This window comes from Megalobrama amblycephala, linkage group LG7 (assembly GCF_018812025.1).
Source record: "Megalobrama amblycephala isolate DHTTF-2021 linkage group LG7, ASM1881202v1, whole genome shotgun sequence".
Lineage (NCBI taxonomy): Eukaryota > Metazoa > Chordata > Actinopteri > Cypriniformes > Xenocyprididae > Megalobrama > Megalobrama amblycephala.
This window is the reverse complement of record NC_063050.1, coordinates 44979431-45002046: the sequence shown is the minus strand read 5'-3', so window position 1 is coordinate 45002046 and position 22616 is coordinate 44979431. Positions and strand designations below refer to the sequence as shown.

At 35.6% G+C, this 22616-nt stretch overlaps 1 protein-coding gene across 5 annotated transcripts in view; it reads left to right on the top strand.

Annotated features, from left to right (window-relative positions):
- lrba (LPS responsive beige-like anchor protein) overlaps window positions 1–22616 on the top strand; it is a 270378-nt gene that overhangs the window by 213015 nt on the left and 34747 nt on the right. For all 5 annotated transcript variants that reach the window (XM_048197706.1, XM_048197710.1, XM_048197707.1 and 2 more), the window contains one exon: window positions 2236–2388. In XM_048197706.1, coding sequence (XP_048053663.1) covers window positions 2236–2388 — 153 coding nt within the window. The remainder of the gene's footprint in view (window positions 1–2235; window positions 2389–22616) is intronic.

The following is a 22616-nucleotide window of genomic DNA, read 5'->3' as shown; positions in this document are numbered from 1 at the left end:
TTTTTGAAGTGTTAGTGCTATAATATATATTAGTGCTGGTGATCGAACTAATTAATCGCACATTTTTCTGTAATTAATTGCAGAGTTTTTAATATTTTTATATTGTAATAATTTCACAGTTACTCACCAAATTAATGGCATCTTTTTATGAATAAAGACCAATATAAGATTCTGATCTAATACTGATTACTGATATCTCTATGAATTTTTTTTTTTTTTTACATTAAAGACATTCAACTTTACAGTATAACTGAAAGCTATCAATTTCAACATTTATTAGTCTTTAAAAAATAACAACTTTTAATTTAAGTGAACTTAAAACAATCTTCACATTAACCCATTATAATAAGTCATATTTACCTGTGGCCTTCCTACCTGTGTAAAAGGTAGAAAATTGAATAAAGTTATCAAACACTTAAAGGGTTACTTCAGGATTTAGCATTAAGCTTTGTGTTAGTAGAATACCACTAGTATTTTCGGATTACCGTGCTTTCCCCCTTCATATCAGCCCGAGATGAGAGATTTATGCATTTTTATTCAGTAAAAAAGCCTCCGATGACGCAAAAAACGTCATTTTGCGTCATCGGAGGCTTTTTTGGCCAGAGGCTTAAAACTACAGCCAGTAATAGCAGGTAGTTCCGCATTTTTTCACCACGCCCATACATATGCGCGTTTGAGGTTACTCACAGACATAGATCAAAGATTTTATCAAAAGTGGGTGTCAATTATATTTTTAAGCTTACAGTAATTAACATTATTTTGTTATAGTCTGCACTACATCAGTGGTTCATCTCGCAAATTTATCAGTCTCTGCAGTCATCTCAACCAATACAGCAACAGGCTTTTGTGGTAACGTTAGCATAAATAGATAAATAGACTAACTCAGTTTTACAGAACAGTGGCTTTACTTTGATAACAGTCAACTTATATGCAACTTATATGTAATTGTCTATCTAACGTTACTTTGCTAAGTTTGCAGTTTTACTGCTACCTACAACTCTACATATAGGCTACTGTGTTATCAGTCTAGTATCAGCGAGTCTTACCTCTAGGCGAATACGCTTAGTACCAGATGGCCCAGGCTGTTTGTCCTCTGGGAAAGTGAATATCGATGGTATCGCGGTGTCCTTCAGAATGGTTCTCTTCATTGCAAGGATATTTGGTTCGTAGTCCTCATGCTTGAAATGGAGACTACATATTCTGCGTTTTTTTAGGTTTTCTATAACGGTGTCATCTCCAAACTTCAGGTGTTTGATGGTCCGTAGCCACTGTTTACATCGCTCCAAATCTTTAACTTAATCGGAAAATGATGGAAACTTAATTGTCCTTTCCTGGTTTTGGGTGTACATCCAGGTACAAAGCAATTTAGCACCATTTCGCTGTAAATGTATGAACTAACTCACGATTTATAGAATTAATATGTAACAAAGCAAGCCTAGTTGTTTGAATTTTCCTGCAATGCCGCCTGTAACCGATAGGCGTGGTTTGGGCGTGGCCTCGCAAGGGCAGCAAAACAAGTGCATTCTGGGAGTTGTTGTCTTTCATCCACATTAGTCAAAAATACATTTTCTGCCTTTTCTCAGTCTAGAAAGCTCCAAATTCAAAAATAATTTCACATTTCTACTACATAAATGACCAATTTTAAATACACATTCATCTTTCCAGGGGTGAAGTACCCCTTTAAATATTTAGAATAATCTTATTAAAGCAATTTTCTCTATTACCTTTGTTCTTTGATTAACATTAATGACAGATATCACAGCAGCTGGTTTATTAGGCTACTGTCACTTTAAGAGCTGCCACTGCTGCACATGACGAGGATCTGAGGCACATCTCATTTTTAAGTTCATTTAAGACGTTATTTAACTCATATAAGACTTGACAAAACAGGCATTTTGGCATAATTCTGTGTGTTATTTGTTACAAATACAACGGAAAAAATGGATGTTGCGTTAATTGCGGTAAATATTTTTGCATGTTAAACTGAAAAAATGTATTGCATGGGTTAATTTTGACAGCGCTAACAGATATATATACACGTATATACATATTGACACATTTTATTTGGTTTTCTTTCTTTAAAAGGAACTAAATTTAATGCATCAGCTACCAAAAAATTATGAGATTAATTAAGATTATATTTTTAAATCGATTGCTAGCCCTAATCTAATTATTTCATCATTTAATAATGTGAAATTTGCCATTAAAAAGGCTCTTTTTTTGTCTCTCTCACAGGAGTTGATCCCTGAGTTCTATTACCTCCCAGAGATGTTTGTCAACTCCAATAATTACAACCTGGGAGTGATGGATGATGGGACGGTGGTGTCAGATGTGGAGCTGCCGCCTTGGGCCAAGAGTCCTGAGGATTTCGTACGCATCAACCGACTTGTACGTTCACTCTTTGTGTCTCCATCTCTTTTCTTTCTCTCTGTCTCTCTCCATCTTTCTTTATCTCCCTTATTAAATTGCGGTTAAAGTGATGATTGCAAGTGGCAATGGCCAGCGTGTCTTCCTCTTTGTATTTGTGTGTGTGTGTGTGTGTTTATGCTAACGCTGTGACCTGTTTTATGCTGATAATTACAACTCTGATATCAATCTGACTCTCCCATTAATCATCTCTTTCTGTGTGTGTGTGTGTGTGTGTGTGTGTGTGTGTCTCTCTCTCTCTCTCTCTCTCTCTCTCTCTCTCTCACACACACACACTCCTCATCTAATGTCACCGTTCTGACATGCACACAGATGTTCACACACTTTCACTAAGTCTGTGTGTAGGGTTGCACAGACTTTAGCTGTTTTGATCAGATGAAGTGCTGGTTGCTCTTTGATGTGTGTATGTGCTATAGGACAGTAGTAGTCACGGATGTACTGATTGTACTGTTTTGAGCAGCACCAGTGCTGCATTAATTGGCTTTATATCACAGACATAAATTGCATGCCAGTGCTTCTGTGCAGTGTGTCAAGTGTTCTGACACAATCTAAACTAACTGCATGGGCAGCTTGTATCCTGTAACAAGTGTACATTAATGGTGACATGAGATCCTTTATTGTCATAGCTCTTATATCTTTAGGATAAGCTGTCATCCTCTACATCTGCAGATGCCCCTGTTCTGGTTCCATTTACTTTCTTGATATCATGTTGCTTTTGCTATCACAATGATAGAAAATTAGGCCATTTGCAGTGAAATTTTTGGGAATGACAACAACATTTAAATATGGGTGTGACTGTGAAGAAGACCATTGGGTGCCAATATTCTCTTTTTTTTCATTATTATTATTTTCATTTAGATTTTAGTGAAAAAAATATTAGCAGACATATCACTGACAGTTTTCTATTCATCATAGAATCTTGAAAATCATGGTTTCCACAAAAAATATTAAGAGGCACAGCTTTGTTTAACAAATCAGCATATTAGATTGACTTTTGAAGGATCATGTGACACTGTAGACTGCTTTAAGCAATGATGGCTGCTGAAATTTCAGCTTTGCCGTTACAGGAATACATGATATTTTATAGTATATTGAAAAAAAAAAAAAAAACTAAATTTAAATTGTAATAATATTAGACTCTTCTTAAAGGGTTAGTTCACCCAAAAATGAAATTTCTGTCATTAATTACTCACTCTCATGTCATTCCAAACCTGCAAGACCTTCATTCATCTTTGGAACACAAATTAAGATATTTTTGATGAAATCTGAGAGTTTTTTTGTCCCCCATAGAAAGCAACATATTTACAATATTCAAGGTCGAGAAAAGTAGGAAAAACGTTGTTAAAATAGTCAACGTGACTACAGTGTTAGGAAGTGATGAGTTGGCATTTGGTCGTAAACACGGAAGCGCTGAACTGTCTATACAACGTAAGCAGCATAGGCGAATGACAGGGGAGAGAAGAAATTGTTATAGTCGTTATTTTTGTTTTTCTTTTGCACACAAAAAGTATTCTCGCCGCTTCATAACATTAAGGTTGAACCACTGTAGTTATGTTAACTATTTTAACGATGTCTTTACTGCTTTTCTGGACCTTGAATGTGGTAATTATGTTGCTTTCTATGGGGAATAAAAAAAAACTCTTAAAAAATATCTTAATTTGTGTTCCAAAGATGAACGAAGGTCTTACAGGTTTGGAACGATATGAGGGCGAGTAATTAATGACAGAAATTTCATTTTTGGGTGATCTAACCCTTTAAGAAACTTCTTTCAAAACATTTAAAAATATTACTCACCCCAAATGAATGCCAATTTATATGTATATGCATATTGTAGGGTTTCACTCCCACAAGTTAATTCTGGGTTATATTGATAGAACCCCAAAACTCCCATAAAAACAGAAATAATTTCTGGATTATCTATCCTGTATGGGCAGCTACTGAACTATTACAGCTAGCCAGCACTGATCCCACCCTATGTTCAACTGTTCTGACCATTCTTACCTCAAAACTGCTCTCAGATCAGTGTGATACCAACTCCTCACTCTTCTCCCGCACTAACTATTACCCTATGAATTCCCATAATACACTGTGCCATACAATATGAAAATGATAGGGGATGCAGCTGATGCATCTGTAATCAGCTTCCATTTCCTTACTTTCCTATATAACAGGGTTTATAAAACTGATCTCAGATCATTACAAAGGCTCACTTCTACTAATACCCAATTAAGCTCAATGTATAGAGCAACACAGAGAGACACAACATGGATCGATTGTCTTGGTCGAGTGTGAAGATTTACTGTTGATCTGGACAGCAGGAATTGAGTGAAGTAAATGGACAGGCATGTAATGGAAAGACCATGCCTGTTAACCTACAGTGCTGTACAGTGATCACTATAACATATTACATTACATGAACTTGACAAGCAAAGTTCATTAATAGTGTTCTAAAATTGTTCTAAAAACTTGAGTTTTTCTTTTTGTTGATCCAAAGTTTTTTCACTTTCCAAACAGATACATTTAAAGTGTTAATTCACCAAAATATGAAAATTCTGAGATCATTTACTCACTCTCATGTTGTTTGTAATGCTTAACACACATGAAGATATTTTCAATATGCTCTTATCATTTTATTTCCATCCATTGAAAGTCCTGTGACCTGTTTTATGCTGATAATTACAACTCTGATTTCAGCCTGACACTTTCATTAATCATCTCTTTCGGTGTCTTACAAACACACACACACACACACACCCTCATCCAATGTCACTGTTCTGACATGCGCACACTTTCAGTAAGTCTGTGTGTAGGGTTGCACAGACTTTAGCTGTTTGATCACTATCAGATGCTCTTTGATGTGTGAATGTGCTATAGGACAATAATTGTACTGTTGTGAGCAACACCAGTGCTGTATTAATTGGCCTTATATCACAGACTCTGCCTGCCAATTAATTTCATGGCGGTGCTTCTGTACAGTGCGTCAAATGTTCTGACACAATCTAAACTAAATGCATGGGCAGCTCAGCCTTTAATAAGTCTACATTAATGGTGACATGAGATCCTTCAGCTTTGCTCTCACAAGAATAAACTACATTTTACAATAAATTAGAATTTAAAAAAGTGTTATTCTAAATTGAAACAATATTTCAAATTATTACAATATTTACAATACTTTTGATCAAGTAAACGCTTAAGAACATATTAGACTTCTTTCAAAACATCTTAAAAATCTTACTGACCCCAAACTTTTGAATGGTACTGTATTAAACACACATGCATAATATTGTAGGGTTTAACTCTCACCAGCTAGTAAATCCATGTCATATTGATATTATATAACTTCACACAGCCAAAACCAAAGTACATCCATATTAATCAGGTGGTATAATCAAAGTGGGCTGAAGTGACACATCAATTTATGTGTTGAACAGACTTAATTTAGGGTTTTATTCATATATAAACATTGAGCAACACACATAAGTAGAGCACATCTAATATAGTAAACACATAAGCTCTAAAGTGCTTACTTGACACATGAAAACCATGATTCATATGAATTACTTTTAATGGTGTCTTTTTGTACTTTCAATGGATGGACAAAAATAATGAACAAATATTAAAAGTAGGGATGCACCGATACCATTTTTTTAAGGACCGAGTACGAGTACTGATACTTTTTTTTTTTTCTAGTTCTCGCCGATAACGATGCCTATACATTTATTAATTTCTCTCTCTCTCTCTCTCTTTTTTTTTTTTTTTTTTTTTTTTGCAGTTTTCCAGGCACAACACAGTGAGACTAATGAATGTAGGACAGCTTCTTTATTATTACTCTAATGAAAAAAGTAATAATTTTATGTGCTTGTCACAAATTATTAAAAATTAATAATTAAAGGGCATAATTAATATAATATATATGTGTTGTAATATAAAAAGAAATTTTACAAACAATACAACAAATACTATATTACAAATGAAATAAACTTGTTTTTCAGATACAGTAGGTTTATTTACCATGTGTACATTTATTTAATATATTTTGTTGTTTTATTAACATTAATGACAAATATAGGCTACGGTCCCTTTAAGACCGAATCCATGGATACTGACACATATCCTGTTTTCACCCAAATGTTTACGTCCACTTAAGCCATAACCGACTGTGTTTACATGAGATACTCCACACGATGGACATTTTGACAACTATGTGTGCATTTGACCATTCAGGCGCGAGGAGAACTGATCACGCGCTGTCTGAGAGAACTGGGTCGCGCGCAAGAAAGAGAGAGAGAGCGCTTCTGGTCTGTCATTCAGCGCGATTCCGTCTATCCCGCCTTTACTAATCGATAACGAATTGAGATTGAAAGCATGCAGTCTGCAATGTGTGTGTTGTCATCATTAATTTTGAAGTATTTCCACACCTCTGAGGCTGACATTGTTTCTGCTGCTGCCGCCGGTGTCTCTGTGCACGGGAAATTCTGTCAGTTACGTCACGTGAGGTATCGATCTTTGGTATCGGGGGTATTTTTACGAGTACGAGTACAAGTACATGAGCTTGATATCAGGCCCGATACCGATACTAGTATAATAGTACCGATACTAGATATCTTTATTTCTGTTCCGAAGATGAATAAAAGATGAGTAAAAGGTGAGTAAAAGATGACAGAATTGTGTGTTAACTCACCCTTTCAAAGTTTTATCTACTCATTCTTCATTATTAATTTTATCCACATTTTATAATAATAGTTAAGCCATTAAATCATTGTTAGCAATGTGATAAAAGTATAAATTAAAAAAAGTATAAAAAAAGTAATAAAAGTATTGTTGATAGTGCAGTGGCAGTTTTAAGGAGTTTTGTGCTCATGAGAATATGTAAATATTTGCGAGCAACTCTTTGTATCAGTCTACATATGTCAGATGTTGTGATATCTTTCTCTTCTTATTGACTGTTTGTGTGTGCAAGGAAATAAGTGAGAAAGAACAATTGAACAGAGGGAGTCACAAGGTTCCATGTGCTCCGCTGTAGTATCTAAAATGTTGTTGAATCTTGTTAGTGAAGCTCAGCAGACATTGCAAGTACAGTCACAGGTTTAATCCTCTTTTCCAGTAATTAGATTTTTCAGTTGATCTTTTCATAATCCAAAAATGCTCTGATCTCTTAAACATGCCCTCGCTCTGTCAGCAGTTATTTTACACTCATCCCAGAAACCTCTCATTAACATGAGCTCCTCTTTTATGTGTGTGTGTGTGTGTGTGTGTGTGTGTGTGTGCGCGCGCTCCTGTGTGCGTGTGTGTGTAAAGTGGGCATGAGCACCGCTGATGACTTATAGCTGGCATTAGGGGATGTCAGCTGTTCTACTCTGCTACAATGGGCTACATTTGTAATGAGGGCGCAGACTCAGTCAGAGACAGACACATGCAGCAGAGAGCTAATGGCCTGCTACACTCTTTAGCTCATCTGTCACTAATGGCCAGAAAACAGCATGATGCGCACACATGGTCATTTATGTTGTATAGATGATTAACAGCTAATTAAACTGCAATCTGCACCAGTCACGCTAAATGCATGCTTGCAGAAATAACTGCACTCACCATTGGTACATATTGTGACCACCCATGTATCCTCAAAAGAGCAAAAATTGTAAAAATGTTATAAACATAATGCAAAATAATGTGTTGGCTCAAACAAAAAACAGTTTGAATTATTTTTCTTTTGTTATGACAACTTTGAATGAAATTATGTTCAAGCAACAAACTACACTGTATTAGTATAAATAAATAAATAAGTTGCTCAAATTACTTGAGTTGTAGCCCTGGATCCAATTAATCTCATCTATTTGGATTAAAATTAAATTTTGGATTAAAATCCACAGCTAGTATAGCACAAGCTAAATGTAACTTAGCTTGTAAATTTAACGAACAGTAAGATATTATTTGTCACTGGCATGTCATTGCTATATAATCAGTGTAGTGTTTATCTTCATGTCGTCTACTCTTCAGCACAATGGTAACCATGAAAGCTTCAACATACCAGAAAATCTTTTAAATGTCAAACATAACAGCATTAAACACTACAAGGTCATTCCCTTCACTAAAAACACATATTAAACATTTAATTTCAACATTTATTCTCCTTATTGTCATATGCTATGCATGCTAAGAACTAGAATCCACTTCACAGTTTCAAAGTTTTCAAAATCCCTGTTATTTAAACCCTGAGTTCTCCTTAGTTCTTTGTCCAGTGGATATGCTACCTGTTCCCTGAGTTTTCCTGTGCTAGTTGGATTTATTTATTAAAGACCGTTTGCTCTTTGAATCCTGATCTCTGTGCATTTCGCTACAACCACCCACACAACATGGCAATCTTGTTGTATGCCTTTGATTTACTACAAAAAAGAATCAGCTCATAAGAGCCATTTGTTCAGCAATCAGACTACACTGGTAGTGTTTTTGTTTCACTAAAAAGCTTCAGGTCAAAATAATTATTAATTCTAGAATTGTACTACATTGGTCATACTGTATATTTTATGCTGTAGATTCAGTAGCATTTATATGGCACTGCTGAGTAGTCGTTTCTAGTTTTACATTGAGGAGGTCAGCATGTTAACATCACATGACCATTTGAACACTACTCACTTCAACTTGGTAAACTTCCATGTTGTTGGACAATCTTGCTCACAGAATTAATACATTTTGGCAGGCTGATAATACTGTAGCTCATTTCTAAAATTACATCAATGTCTGAAAACTGTTTTTCTACTTTTGCGTGATGCTGAATCAATATCACTTGGTGTCAGTATAGACCCAAGACTAGTGCCATATTGCCCAGCATAACATAAACTCAAAACACTGAGTGCACCTTTGAAGCTGCAATGTGTAGCACCAAAGAGAAATAATACAATATTATTTGATTTCAAGAAAGTTTCCCAAATGATGCAGCTCCCCCCTATTCTCTCCAAGCTGTTCTTAAACACTACACCATCCTTGGTCTTCTCCCAGAGTCCTGTTGTGCTAAACGGTGCTCACAGTGGGCAGGATTCATGAGCATTGTAAATACATACGTTTAAGGATGTGTGTTGGATTAAATGGGTATTTTAAACAGACCCCTGCTGAAATAAAAACATTTCCTCTCCCTCTCTCATCATAGCCTTCCCTCCCTTTCTGATGTCACACTACACTCACATCAGCAGCGATTGTTGTTTTTAACCACAGGGTCGAGGGAGAGGTTAAGAACTTGATCCTACCCACCAGATAACAAGTCAGCTCTGGCCACTGTCATACTAAAGAACATTCCACAATACATGACTTATCCTTCATCACATATTCACCCAGATATAACCGCAGCAATGGAAGGTGTTTGTAGATTTAACTGTGCATTGACCTTGGACCAGGTTGCTCTCCATAAACCTCAAAAAGATCCTCAAGCATTATAAGAGGACAGCTGTGGTTAGTGATGCTACCTAACATACTACTGCTTCCTTATCAAGTGTTGACATTGAGGTTGGTGTACTGTAAGTGGCAATAGAGTGAGAGAAAGGTGTTAATATTTGTGTTATGTTGGATATAACTGTTCAGTGTTGCATCAGCTAATTTACAGACATGGTCTTTTACTGGAAAAGTACCATGCTGGTCTTATTACAGTGCATATTTGGGTAAACTGCAGAAACGGCATGTTTTGTACCTTCTGACTAATATCACAGTGGGTAACCACTCCAAGGCTAAAAATGACTTTTGTTAGTTGGTAAATTACAGAATTAATTGACATAGTTTTATTTAAGATGCTTCATGTTTTATCACAAACCAGTGTGGGAAATGCATTCTCTGTCATTTTTTAAAAACTGTCATTTTAAGCTTCACCATCATTAGAAGATTTTGTAGTATGAAAAACAGTTGTACATAGTGTACTACTGCTGCAAACACAGGAAGCAAATACATGCTCTTGTCCAAGTGTTTAGCTTCTTATTTTACTTTTTGTCACTGTTAATCGATTGTTGTTCATTTATTGCAGCAGACTATATATTATAAATTAGAGCAACTAGTTGGTAATTGAACTGATATGAAGTCTGCAAACATAAAGTTTACATTATAGTAATAGTTCCCAGTTAATATTCATATCCACACCATCAGGGTCAAATCATATTATACAGAGCACATAGACACTAATGCAGATGACAGTTGATCATCCACAGAGAGCATGTGTACCCATCAGACCCATCAGATAAAAAAGAAATGTCCAAATGATCTGAAAGAGGGTGGCACAGTGACAGGGGACTGTTTGAAAGAATCATAGAGTTTGTATATGCATGCAAGTGTGTGTGTGTGTGTGTGTGTGTGTGTGTGTCTGTTTGCTTTTACATATGTCAGGGTGTATTTGCTGATTGTAGGAAATTGGCTGATGAAAAGACTTTGACATGCACCAAAACCAGGACATGATGCTGTGGTACAACCAGGTCTGCTCCTCTTGGTGACCGCTTAATATTTCTGTCATCTTACTTAAAATAGGAAAATAGATCCTGTTTGATAATTAAAATGCTCATCCATCTCTATCCTAGACTATAGATTTATCTAATACAGAAGGGTATGGCCTCCAAAGCAAAAGAAACACAACACCAATGTAGCAATGAGAAGTCACTTGCTCTATTCCAAAACATTTTGAACTGCCTACGGACACAACATTTTAAAGCCTGCTATCCAGGGTAAGGGATAATGCAATGAATGATTGTGCAATGCATACAGTGTTTCGTGCCAGACTGTATGATAAATTGTAGCCAAGCCATCTAGCCACAATTCAACGCAGGACATCTCAACGTATCGTATCGCACAACATATCGCACACCAGATGTGCCATTCTGTATTCGCATTGTCAAGTTCAAGGCGGAAGTCCAAAACACTGAATCTAATCACCAAACAGAAAAAAAAAGTTTACTTTAAGAATGAACAAATTGGTGTCGAGTTTGAAGTTTGGTGTCTGAAAAAAAAAAAAGTGCAAATGGAAAGAAAAATTGTAATTTATATTATATTTTACTACATGAATCATAGACTATATTTAAGGCACAAAAAGACTAACATATTACTGAAAAATGCACAATTTTCCAGCCTAGGGTGAAGTCATTATGTACATTAACAATGATTTGGTGATGTAATTTAATTGAAAACTTAAGGTACAGTATCATAGACATGAAGTAAAAATCTTTTTGAATCGTTTTGCCTTTTAGATCTTTTTACCTTTTATATCGTAGAGCCTTAAGCTCATTTTACCCAAATTTTAAGGCAATGTGGCATATACAGTATCCTTCTCAAGAAGGCAGTCCCATTATACTCAGTAGAATAACATCCAAGATGGCAGACAAGGCAAGAAAAATGTCAATATAAGAAATGCAAGAGAGACATTTTGTTATAAATAAACGTAATCTTTCATTCAAGACTAAAAAGTAGCTACAAAAAAAATAGTTAATATCGATATAATTTAAAAAAATATATATATATATAAAAAAAAGTGCTATGAATTTGTAGGCATATTAGAGTATTATGCTGTTAGCTTAGCAACATGCTAACATCAAACTGCATTGAAATAAATTAGGGTGGAGTCTTACATGTTAGTTGTGTGGCATGCAGAGTTGCTGCCTGTTTAGAATGTCCACATCAGTCACATGAGTTTCCCTTACAGTTGGGATGCTGCAGGTTTTGGAACAGAGCTACTGTGTCACATAGTCAAGTATTTGTGTTTGCTATATTTGGATGGCAATATGTGTAGTATTGTGTTAGAACATTCTTGGAATGAACAGTCAAATCTTTTAAAGCACAAGCTTTTTTTTGATGGTGTTAGATTGTCTACACTATAAAAATGATTTTAGAAGTTGTAAATTAGCAAAGGTGTCAGTATTGGAGTATGTTTTACAAGAAAATACTATTTCAGTTTTTCTACTTCAAAATTCCATGTTTAATTCATAGTGTTACTTGCTTGTTTCTTTGTAATTATTTGTAAAATTTTACTAGCAATTTCTGAGTGAAAATAGTTTAAAAGTAAGTCCTACACCATTTTTTTTAGTGCATGTTGGCTGTACAGCTGGGACCGATAACTGAATCGGCATTAAATCAAGCTCACACTTTGCTGAGAGACGAGTGTCATTTTAAGTTGAGCAAAAACACACACAAGACCTACATACACCCGTGAACGCAGCGTCCTGAAGTTTGTCAGATTTATATGATGACAGCTTTTTGCACTTACTAAAGTGTTCTGGGATTTTGGGTGAGTCCATTAAGTGTTGTTGCCTTGTGTGGGAACTGAAGGTCAACATAATATTCTAATGGTGAGATCACATGATCATCTTTGACTTGAGCTTGAGGTTTGTTTCTGCCTTTGATTTAAGTTTCATCGCAAGGGCTGAACACGTGTAGCAGCAGACATTATCTAAACTGAGAGGATGAGTCTGTGTCATGTCTTATAGCGAACTTCGTCACGAAACTCCTGCGTTTCCCACAGCCCGTCCTCAGGCTGCATGTCTCCATGTGAAGACCACAGACGTCTGCCGTGTCAGAGGTCATCAGTGTTTGCATTCTCCTCTCATCTCCTCACGCATTCTTTTCTGTTCAAACACATCTACAGCCATGTCCTAATGCATCTCAGGTCACAGTCATGCTGTCATCGCTAGTGCTGATGTGGCTACTGTACCTTAACTGTCAGTACTGACAGGGTGGGAAAATGATGCCACCAAACAAATGTGGGTATTTTTTTCCACAGTGGTGGTGTAATTTGCCTACCAACTACCAACCACAGTGGTGAACAACCAGGCTTGGATTGGTCTTGACATGATGTGTTGCGGCAGTTTCGTCTGTGTATTTGATTTTGTCAATATTTTGAATGTATGAAGGTCTTATTTATTTGTTCATCTATTTATTTAGAAAGCAAATAAATAATATTCATTGTTTTCCCCCCAATAAGTATTCTTTATTTTTAGTATTTTCAAAAATAAGTAGTTTAGGAAAACTGGCACAAAAACTTTTATGGAGTTTTTTTTAGGCGAGAATATAAATAGTTGTTTATACCTGAAATGTGTGACTCGTATTTAATTAAATAGCGCCTATTTAACAATTTATTTAGATGTTTTCAGACATGCGAGCTCCAGGCCGTCAGCGGCCATTCAGTGCTCATGTACCCGCCAAGAACAGCTTCATCTCGGCCATTGCTTTGGGGATTTGCCGCTGGCTCTTATAATGGTTAAACATGAGATATAATTCATTTTGGGTGCATAAAACGGGCAATCTTTCGTCTTACTGATCTATTACTTGTTCCTGAGCAAATCGAATTTGACTATGTTTAAATTGAATCATTTAATATTAAGGCTATATTTAACTTGCGTCCTGTAGAGCACTGCTTTTGTACGTTTGACTGAATTGTAGTATTTCCTGTTGTCATTTATAATAGCTATTGTTGCTAATCTAAATATTGGTGTTCAATAAATGTTGTATTTGGTATTGAGAAAGGGTCCATTAGTGAGTAATTTGGACTGAGTGAAAGTTACATTAATACGCCATTAGAGACAGGAAACTTTTAGTGAATGAGTCAGTCGCAGGAGACTTTTAAATTGAAAGGGACTTTTGTAAACAAAGGACGTTGTTTTAGCGCTGTTTGTTATGGAAAATTCCCTAAACTGTAAAAAATACAAATACAAAGAATGCTTTCCTCAGCAGACATTAAAACGGATTTTTATAATGGATATAATATTTTGGACATCGACCTGAAGAATGAATGTTATATCAGACAGGTAATGCTCGCTCAGGCAATCTCTCTCTCTCTCTCTCTCTCTCTCTCTCTCTCAATTATACTGTACAAAACACAATGAGTTTCAATGGAGGTACTCAACATTCCTTCGTTACTAGTTCTAAAGTGACGTTTTAGAATTAGTAACGGAGCCTTGGTCAAACTGTCAGCTTGAGATTTGAAACCATGGTGGAAGGAAGTAGACCAAAACACACTTTTAGTTTTAAAACTAAAACCAATATAAAAAAATTAAACAAATTTCACTATTAAATAGAAAAATGTATAAAAATGGCAAAATAATATAACAAAAAAACTTTAAAATAAATTAAAATGAATATTAGAATAAAACAAATGAGAGTGAAAACTGAAAATAAAAGTAAAAAATAATTCAAATATATAAATAAAAACAATAATAGAATATACATAATACTAAAATAACACTGACAGAGACTCCCGTACCACTCCATCACAAGGAAACTCAAGATGGACTAATTTTAGTGTTTCAATAGTGTAAAAATCTGCCCTCCGCTTCACACTGTTTGTTTCCTTTACCATTTTAGCTTCTGATAGTGTTATAGAGTGCATGTGTCTGCACAGTATCTGCTTGTGTTGTCATGATGATGATTCCTCTTTTGTGATGTAATGCTGGGAGTAGAGCGAAGCCTGTGAATTACTGCGATCCACTGCAGCTGACACACTCACGCACTTTACAGGACTCTAGAAGTTTCTCTCTTCTCCTGTTTGAAAGACCAGCCTGTTGATGTGCACGTGAGCACGTTTGTTTGTTGTGGGATAGGAAGAAATGCACCTTAGCCTTGGATTTCTCCTTCACAGTCATTCACTCAAGCATGCCCTGTGAATAAATGGAGAAATTAATTTTCAGCATGGGTGCAACTCATTGGCCTCTCTCTCACACATACACACACAATCACTCTCACCCCGTCTGCATTTCAAACCAACCTCGACAAGGACGACAAGTTTAGGACATCCATCATGGAAATCACTGACCCTAGATATCAACATTCACACCAACAGCAGAGCATCTTAATTTACTGCTGCTTCATATGACTCTGTCCTGTTAAACTTCTGGGGATTCTCAGGGTCACCTTACATGTACCCCAGCCGTAATAGGCAGAGAATGATATACTCATGAATGACATTGGCTTGGTCTTTTCTAGGGTTATGATGCATTCCACTGGAAACAGGAAAGGTCATTAACCCTCTGGAGTCTGAGGCTGATTTGGGGCCTGGAGAAGTTTTGACATGCCCTGACATTTGTGCTTTTTTCAGTTGTTCATAAACATATTAATGGAAAAAGTGTCATTACACTGTATTCAGCACAAACTAGGCTACAATAATATGTGAGGAACATGTATGTACATGTTTGTGTTTTTGAAGGAATAACATTTATGCGTGGTTATTGAAAAAACAAAAAAACTTAAGTCACTGAAATAAGGCCAAAAAAAGTATAGTAAATCTGTGTTTACAATACTTTAGGGTATTGGAGGTTGTAAACTAGAGTTTTTGCTTCAAAATAATGTGAAAAATTATGCTGCCTACTCCTTCATATAAAACAATGTATTGATTTAGTTTTTGTAAGACACTTTTTGCCAAGAAACACAATATCACCACTGAATAATGGGCCATTCTCACCTGAGAAGACAAAAGAATTGGATAGTAATGAGCTGAAATGACTTGCATATTAATGAGGCATTTCAGTCAGGTAGGCTGTGAAAAAAACCTTCTGTGATGTCTCAAGCTCATCATGATATATGAAACATACAGAAAAATATTATTACAATATAAAGTAATGGTTTTATATTATACTTTAAAATATAATGTATTTCTGTGATGCAAAGAGTCTGAATATAGGCTTTTAGTTTAAAAGCATGCACATTTGGAGAAATATTGGATTCTCATATGCTTATGTCAATTTTCTATACAGAGGAGTTATATTTATTCAATATTTATTCAATATTCATTGTCATTACTATGAGCGCTGGTGTTTTCAATTCATCCTTGAAGTCGGAGGGCGCTCTCTGTGCATTTTTATTCCACAAATTCATCTAAAAGAAGAAGAGGCTATTCCATGAATGGAGTTTCCAATTCATACTGCAGCCGGAGGGCGCTAAAGAAACAAAAACTCATCTAAAATTCATCTATAGAAGAAAAGAAAACAGGAACTAACTGCATGTCTTCTAGAGCTCCCTAACCATGACTTTTACATCCAGATAAACACTTTTCAAGACAATAAATACACGATTGAGACGATGAATGCATGTATTGCCTCTGAATTTGCGTCTGAATAGCGCTGGCTCTGTGGGTGTGGCCGCATTAGCGGATAATGAGCTGAATCACGGACTTCTGACATGGCTCTCTTTTCATACAGATTACATAAACACAGAAGGTTTGTTTTCGATTTGACTTACATGATTTAAAACCTGACATCTTAACGTTTTTTTAGACATAAGTTTAATTTTTCTGTGATTAGTATTCACTAAGTTACAGTTCATTTTCTGAGAACTATCAGATTGGACTTCGTTCAGAGGGAGAGGAGAAATCACGCATCATGTTAGTTTTCTTTATTTTACAAATAGCACAACATTTTGTTTTTACTCTGAGTGTATACAAATAAAAGAAGATATTCTATAGTTTCAATTGATATATTACTTATGTCTCTATGACAAAAAATGACGGAGTATTTTAAGTCTGTTTTGCTGCAATGTGAAAAAAAACCCTGCAAAACGCGCCAGCGCGTTTTCAGACCAGTGTACAGCAGCTAAACCTGGCACTTTGTTTTTTTTAATGTATATGTGCTTATTGATGACTGATCAAATACAGTAACTGAACTTTAAAGGACAATTCATTTTCATGAGCAGAGGTGGAACCGAAATATTTTAGCAGCAGTTTGATCCCAAACAGAATCTAGTTATAAACTGGAATTATTGGGATCATATTCATGAGAAAGTGAATATTTAGTCCTTAAAAAGTGCACTTTCCGATGTTTATTTGTTTAGGTATTTTATGTTATTTATTTATTTATTTATTTTACTATTTATGTATTATTATTATCATTATTTTTAATCAGCTTGTAGACCTCAGTGTTCCATTGACTGTTTGTGTAAAGGTTTAGTTCATTAAGAATATAATTAATCTATTAGATCATGAACTAATTATGAACAATGTTTTGCAGCATTTATTAATTTAGATTAATGTTAATTTCTACATATGCTAATATATTTTTAACATTTCAAGGTATACAGTCAAACCAAAAATTATTCAGATATTTTTGATATATTTTACTAGTGAGTGCAGGACATTATAGTTCATTTATGTAAGCGAGGATAGCAAAATAAAGTAAACTGTTACATATTATACCCAAAAATTCTTCTTACAGTGGACTACCAGTAAAATTGATAAAAATTTGGAACCAAAAATTATTCAGACACTTTGACCTGACCATGTTTTGCTTAAGTGTTATCTGACATAATTAAGATTTTTTTTTTTTTCTGACAGTTTAACTCTGAGATCTTGTTTATGATATCTTGATTTATATATATAAAATTTTTAAACTATAGTGAAAGTTGTCTGAATAAATTTTGGTTTGACTGAACATTAACAATAGATGAGGTATTATGAACATAAATTAATATATTTATATTATTTACATTAACCTTGATCAGTAAGTGTTGTTCATTGTTAGTTTATAATGTATTAATAATGCAAAATTTGTTTTTAAAGCTTTACCATTGTTCGAATCAACATGAGGACTTAAAAGGGCTTTATGCTAAACCCCGTCTAAACAGAATCCTGGGTTATCTTGCATCACGTTTCACTACTCATAATTTACCCAGGGTTAACAATTGACCCTTCGCCGGGAGTTTGATTGACAAGCGATCTAACCATTCAGAACGCCAAATCCGCCATTTTGTCCGACAAAGCAGTCAGGAGTTATAAGATTAACCTCGGTGGACTTAAACTTGAAAAATGGTGTTTACTGACATCTTTCTGCGTTTGAAACAACATTCCTTCTCATGTTCATTCATGTTTATTTGATTCTCTAAATGAACTAGTAGGAATAGATGATCGCTTTACGAGCCGTTTGAGCTGATGCGCTACAGCAATCTGTCACGACACATTAAAGAGCCACAAAACGTTTTTTATTGTTTGAATTTCTTTAAAAAACTACACAATTTGAAAGCTGGGACTTTGTTTAATATCATAAGTAACCTGCTCTGTCTTGTCTGTGGACGTGTTGTCAGTGTCCTCTTCGCTCCGCGATGTATTTTTCACTGCGTGTGGTGTGACAGCGCCTCGGCTTGTCGGACAAAGCAAAAGTAACTAAGGGGGGTGGGTCTTTGCGAAGGGGTCAATTGAGGCGTCAGCATTTGTAATTTTTTCTCTCAAATGCTGAATTTACTGTTTATATACTATGCTCGGTGTTTCAGTTACTGTCCAAAGCAGGCAAATATGAGTGTGTGATTGATTGTCTGTTGCTATAAGCATCTAGCTGTAACATTCCAACACCACATTTTTTCACACTGTACAAGTTTGTCACCGCAATGTGGGGTTAACACCGCAAAAACGGTGCTAACCCTGCTCCAGAACAGGGTTTCATAACCCCGGGTAAACGCGGTGAAAGTGTGAAACTTTCCTCGGGGGTTAATCACAGTCTAAAAAGCCCTAAATACACTCTTATTTCTCCCAAAGTAATATTTACCACAAACTCTCTCCTACACTCTCACTCTCAGAATAAGAATACATCATTACCTGATCAGTTGCTCTCTGTAGACTTAAGAAGCTCAGAGTAGAAGTTAATCAGCACAGCCATCTATTCTAATCATTCTTTGTGTGCCGTGGACACACACACATACTCGTCTCACACTCTAACCAGAGTGAATCACAGTCATTTGAGAGGCCCTGCCACTCTTGAACAGCTATCCAAATAATTCTCTCTCCACTGCACCTCAGCCAGATGCATTCTGGGATGAAGGGTCTTGTTCTGCTACCTCTAATTATAGGCTCTTCTTTAGGCCTATTCAGACGGAATTAGTTTTATATGTTGAGGTGAAGTAATAACTACCAGAGCTTATCCGTGATTTTGATCTTGAATCAGGGTGTCCAGGTCAGTCATTTTCCTAGATTGCACGTTCCATTGCTGGGAAAGATTAGCGTTTTTTTACCTTCTGTAAAATGGCCTGAAAAAATAACCACAGGTAGTAACAGTCTTTTGTGAATTCATATGCTGGTGATGCATGTATGTGTGTCAAGCCAGTGAGACCAAAAAAAATAAATAAAAATACACTTCACAGGTTATTCAGAAATATATCCTTTGCTATAGTTTACGTACTTTGTTATAGTATAAATGGGCAAAATTATTTGTATCTGTTTTTTTATTCGGATAAAACTGTATATGGGTGGGGATTAAACCTTTCTCCAAACTATATGAATAGCCCATTTTAAATGTAATTCTGTTCCCTTCATAGTTAACATATAGCAAATATGTTTTGTACAATTTATTTATAATTATTTCAATTTTTTATCATAAAATTTCTGTAAATATCTTGGGGTTAGGATTAATTAAATCAATCAAATGGAGAAATTATTTTCTGCAGGTGTACAAGGTTAATTGTTTATTAATTGAAACAAATGTTAAATAAAATGAAAAAGTTCTTTAGTAGAGAACACACAGTAGGCATCATTTGCGTGTTTTTGAAAGCTATTGAAAAAAATAAATTACATAAATATAGCTTGCTGAACCTGTAAATGCATCTCCAATTCATCATTGTTCATAATTTAAAGGGGTGGTTAAATGCGATTTCACTTTTTTAACTTTAGTTAGTGTGTAACATTGCTGCTTGAGCATAAACAGTATCTGCAAAGTTACAGCGCTGAAAGTTCAATGCAAACGGAGATATTGTCTTTTAAAGTTTAATGCCTACAAACACGACCGGTTTTGGACTACAACGGGTTGGTGACATCATAAACCCTGCAAAACACACCCTCGGGAACACGCAACAAAGTGGGCAAGGCCATGTGGTGCAGCATGTGGAAGCGGAAGAGTTGTGTATGCCGGACACGAGTGGCGTGACGCGTCAAAAGATAATAGAACCCATTATAATCTGTGATATTTTCTATACTGGATGCGGTGCTGAAGACAGCTTTCAGAATCTACACGAGATCAATGCTGGGTTTGCACAAAGGCTATTACTGAAAGAAACAGTTCCCACTTTAAAAGCAGAAGCTGCTGTTTATTGGCTTCAAACTGTAAGTACATTTTATTGTTTGTACATGTCTTTTAAACCTATAGTCCTGTTGCTATTTTTGGTTGCATCAAGGACATATACAAAGAGCAACTCGTTTTTGCTTCCCTAGCCAGTTAGCTAAATTCTACAAACACCAACAAACTTCATAGACAAACAGTTGTTCATGCTATAAATTAAACGCTACCTTTACAAAAATGCGACTACTCAGTCATGTATTCCGCTACAGTAAAGCTTTAATCAGGATAAAACTGTATATTGAAAGCTAACAAACAGCAGTGACAGCATATCTAAACACTTTGACACAAATACTAAATGAAATACCATTCATAAACATCCTTTAAAAGCCGCGACTGCAGAGAGCTTGACCCTCTTCATCTGGGTCTAATTCAGGCTCAATTTGATACAGCAATATAGATGGCATTATTTACATTTTCACTGAAGCAACGAATGGTAAGGGGCGCGTCGTTTCCGGACGCTTCAGTGAATTGCGATACACTGGTCCAGCTACCAACCTGCTAACCAATATGAGCACATTGCGTAATTTGGAGGGAGTGGCTTCATAGAAGCAGGAAGTCAAACGAGCTGTTCATATGACAGTGGAAACAGAGGTGTAGAATAAAGGTAAAATATATGAAAAAAAAAAACGAAGCATGAAGACATGTTAAACTGTGCCCCAAAAACACAATCAAGCCTAGAAAAAAAACACTTAACCACCCCTTTAAATAAAAAATAACATTTTAATTTGGTCATCGAACAGTCTGCCGGTTTATTTTCAGTTCACTGTACGACTACTGCCGTACGCAGGTTTGCTGTAAATAACCAGCCTAATGGCTGAGAACTGACCGTGAGGATGTACTTATGTTTCAGTCATAGATTTTACTCATTCACTTACTATTGCACTAACTATTACGTTGTGATTGTAGTTGTTTATCAAAAATATTGTGCTGTTGTCAGGCTTACTTGTTATACCACAAGAGCAAGGAATGACTGCATTTTCTATTTTTTGTTTGAATTCATTATTCATTTTAAAGTTATTATCCATGCCTTTACGAATAAGGTATTCGACTTTGGGCCTATCCCTAGTGATAGATCAAGTATGTTTAATGGTATTTCAGAAATGCGGTAGTCTAACCTTTTCTACTGTCATTGCTTATCCCCTTTGGTTTGTCTTAGCCCTGAATGGGATAATTTTCTGTTAAAGACCAATTGACTGTACGTTATCCTGCATGACTATTACATGACTACTTCTCAAATAAATAAATGAATAGACATGAAACATTGATTTGAGTTGAAACAACATTTCACAGTTTGAGTTTCACGATCTGTTTCATATTAGACGCATGGGTTTCATTTGCGGTGTCTGTCACTGTGTCATGGTCTCATTGCACAGTCCACATGCATGATTAGTGCCACTATAATCTTTCTTAATCAATACTGCTCAATCCATCTGCCAATTAAATAATCCCGTCTGTTCACCATCTCACTCCTTCGACCTTGACAGCCCTGTATTCTAATGCAAAACAGCCAGATTGATTTGTAATGTGACATTTTAACATGGCCACAGACAGGTTACCTCTAAGTCCTTAAAATGCTTTTAAAGGGCTGCTAAAGACAGGGAAATGGTCAATGAAAGTCATAAAGAGCTCAGAGAGATCCATCTCGTAAAAAGACATGTTTGAAAGTATCATTAGTGTCGGTACTATGTGTACTGTAGGTTTTCTCTGTAAAAATTTAGGGGGGAAAATGAAAGATTTCTGTTATAACAGTCTTCAGTTTTATGTCACAATGAGCTTGTCAGTTTGCACATAAAACTAAAGTTTGAAGTAGATTTTGGAAATGACATTTCCATAACTTTCAGATACGCCCAGAGTTGAGTCTTGGACATAATTTGGTTCCTTTAGAGAGGAGAATAGATCAGACCTAGACTCAGCTATTGCTGGATGATACCTTTACAAATGTGAGGTGGTATTATAAGTTACTGGTTTCCGATGGCATTTGTTTGCATTACATTTAGGATATATTTGCTTTATTTATTCCATAACATTTTTTTTGCAATGTGCATTTTGTATTCAGCCAAGCTTTGTTGCATTTTTAGCATTTCTCCTTTGTACAAAAGCAGTGCTGAAATAAAATTGAATACATTTTTTGATCCAGCAGCTGTGATA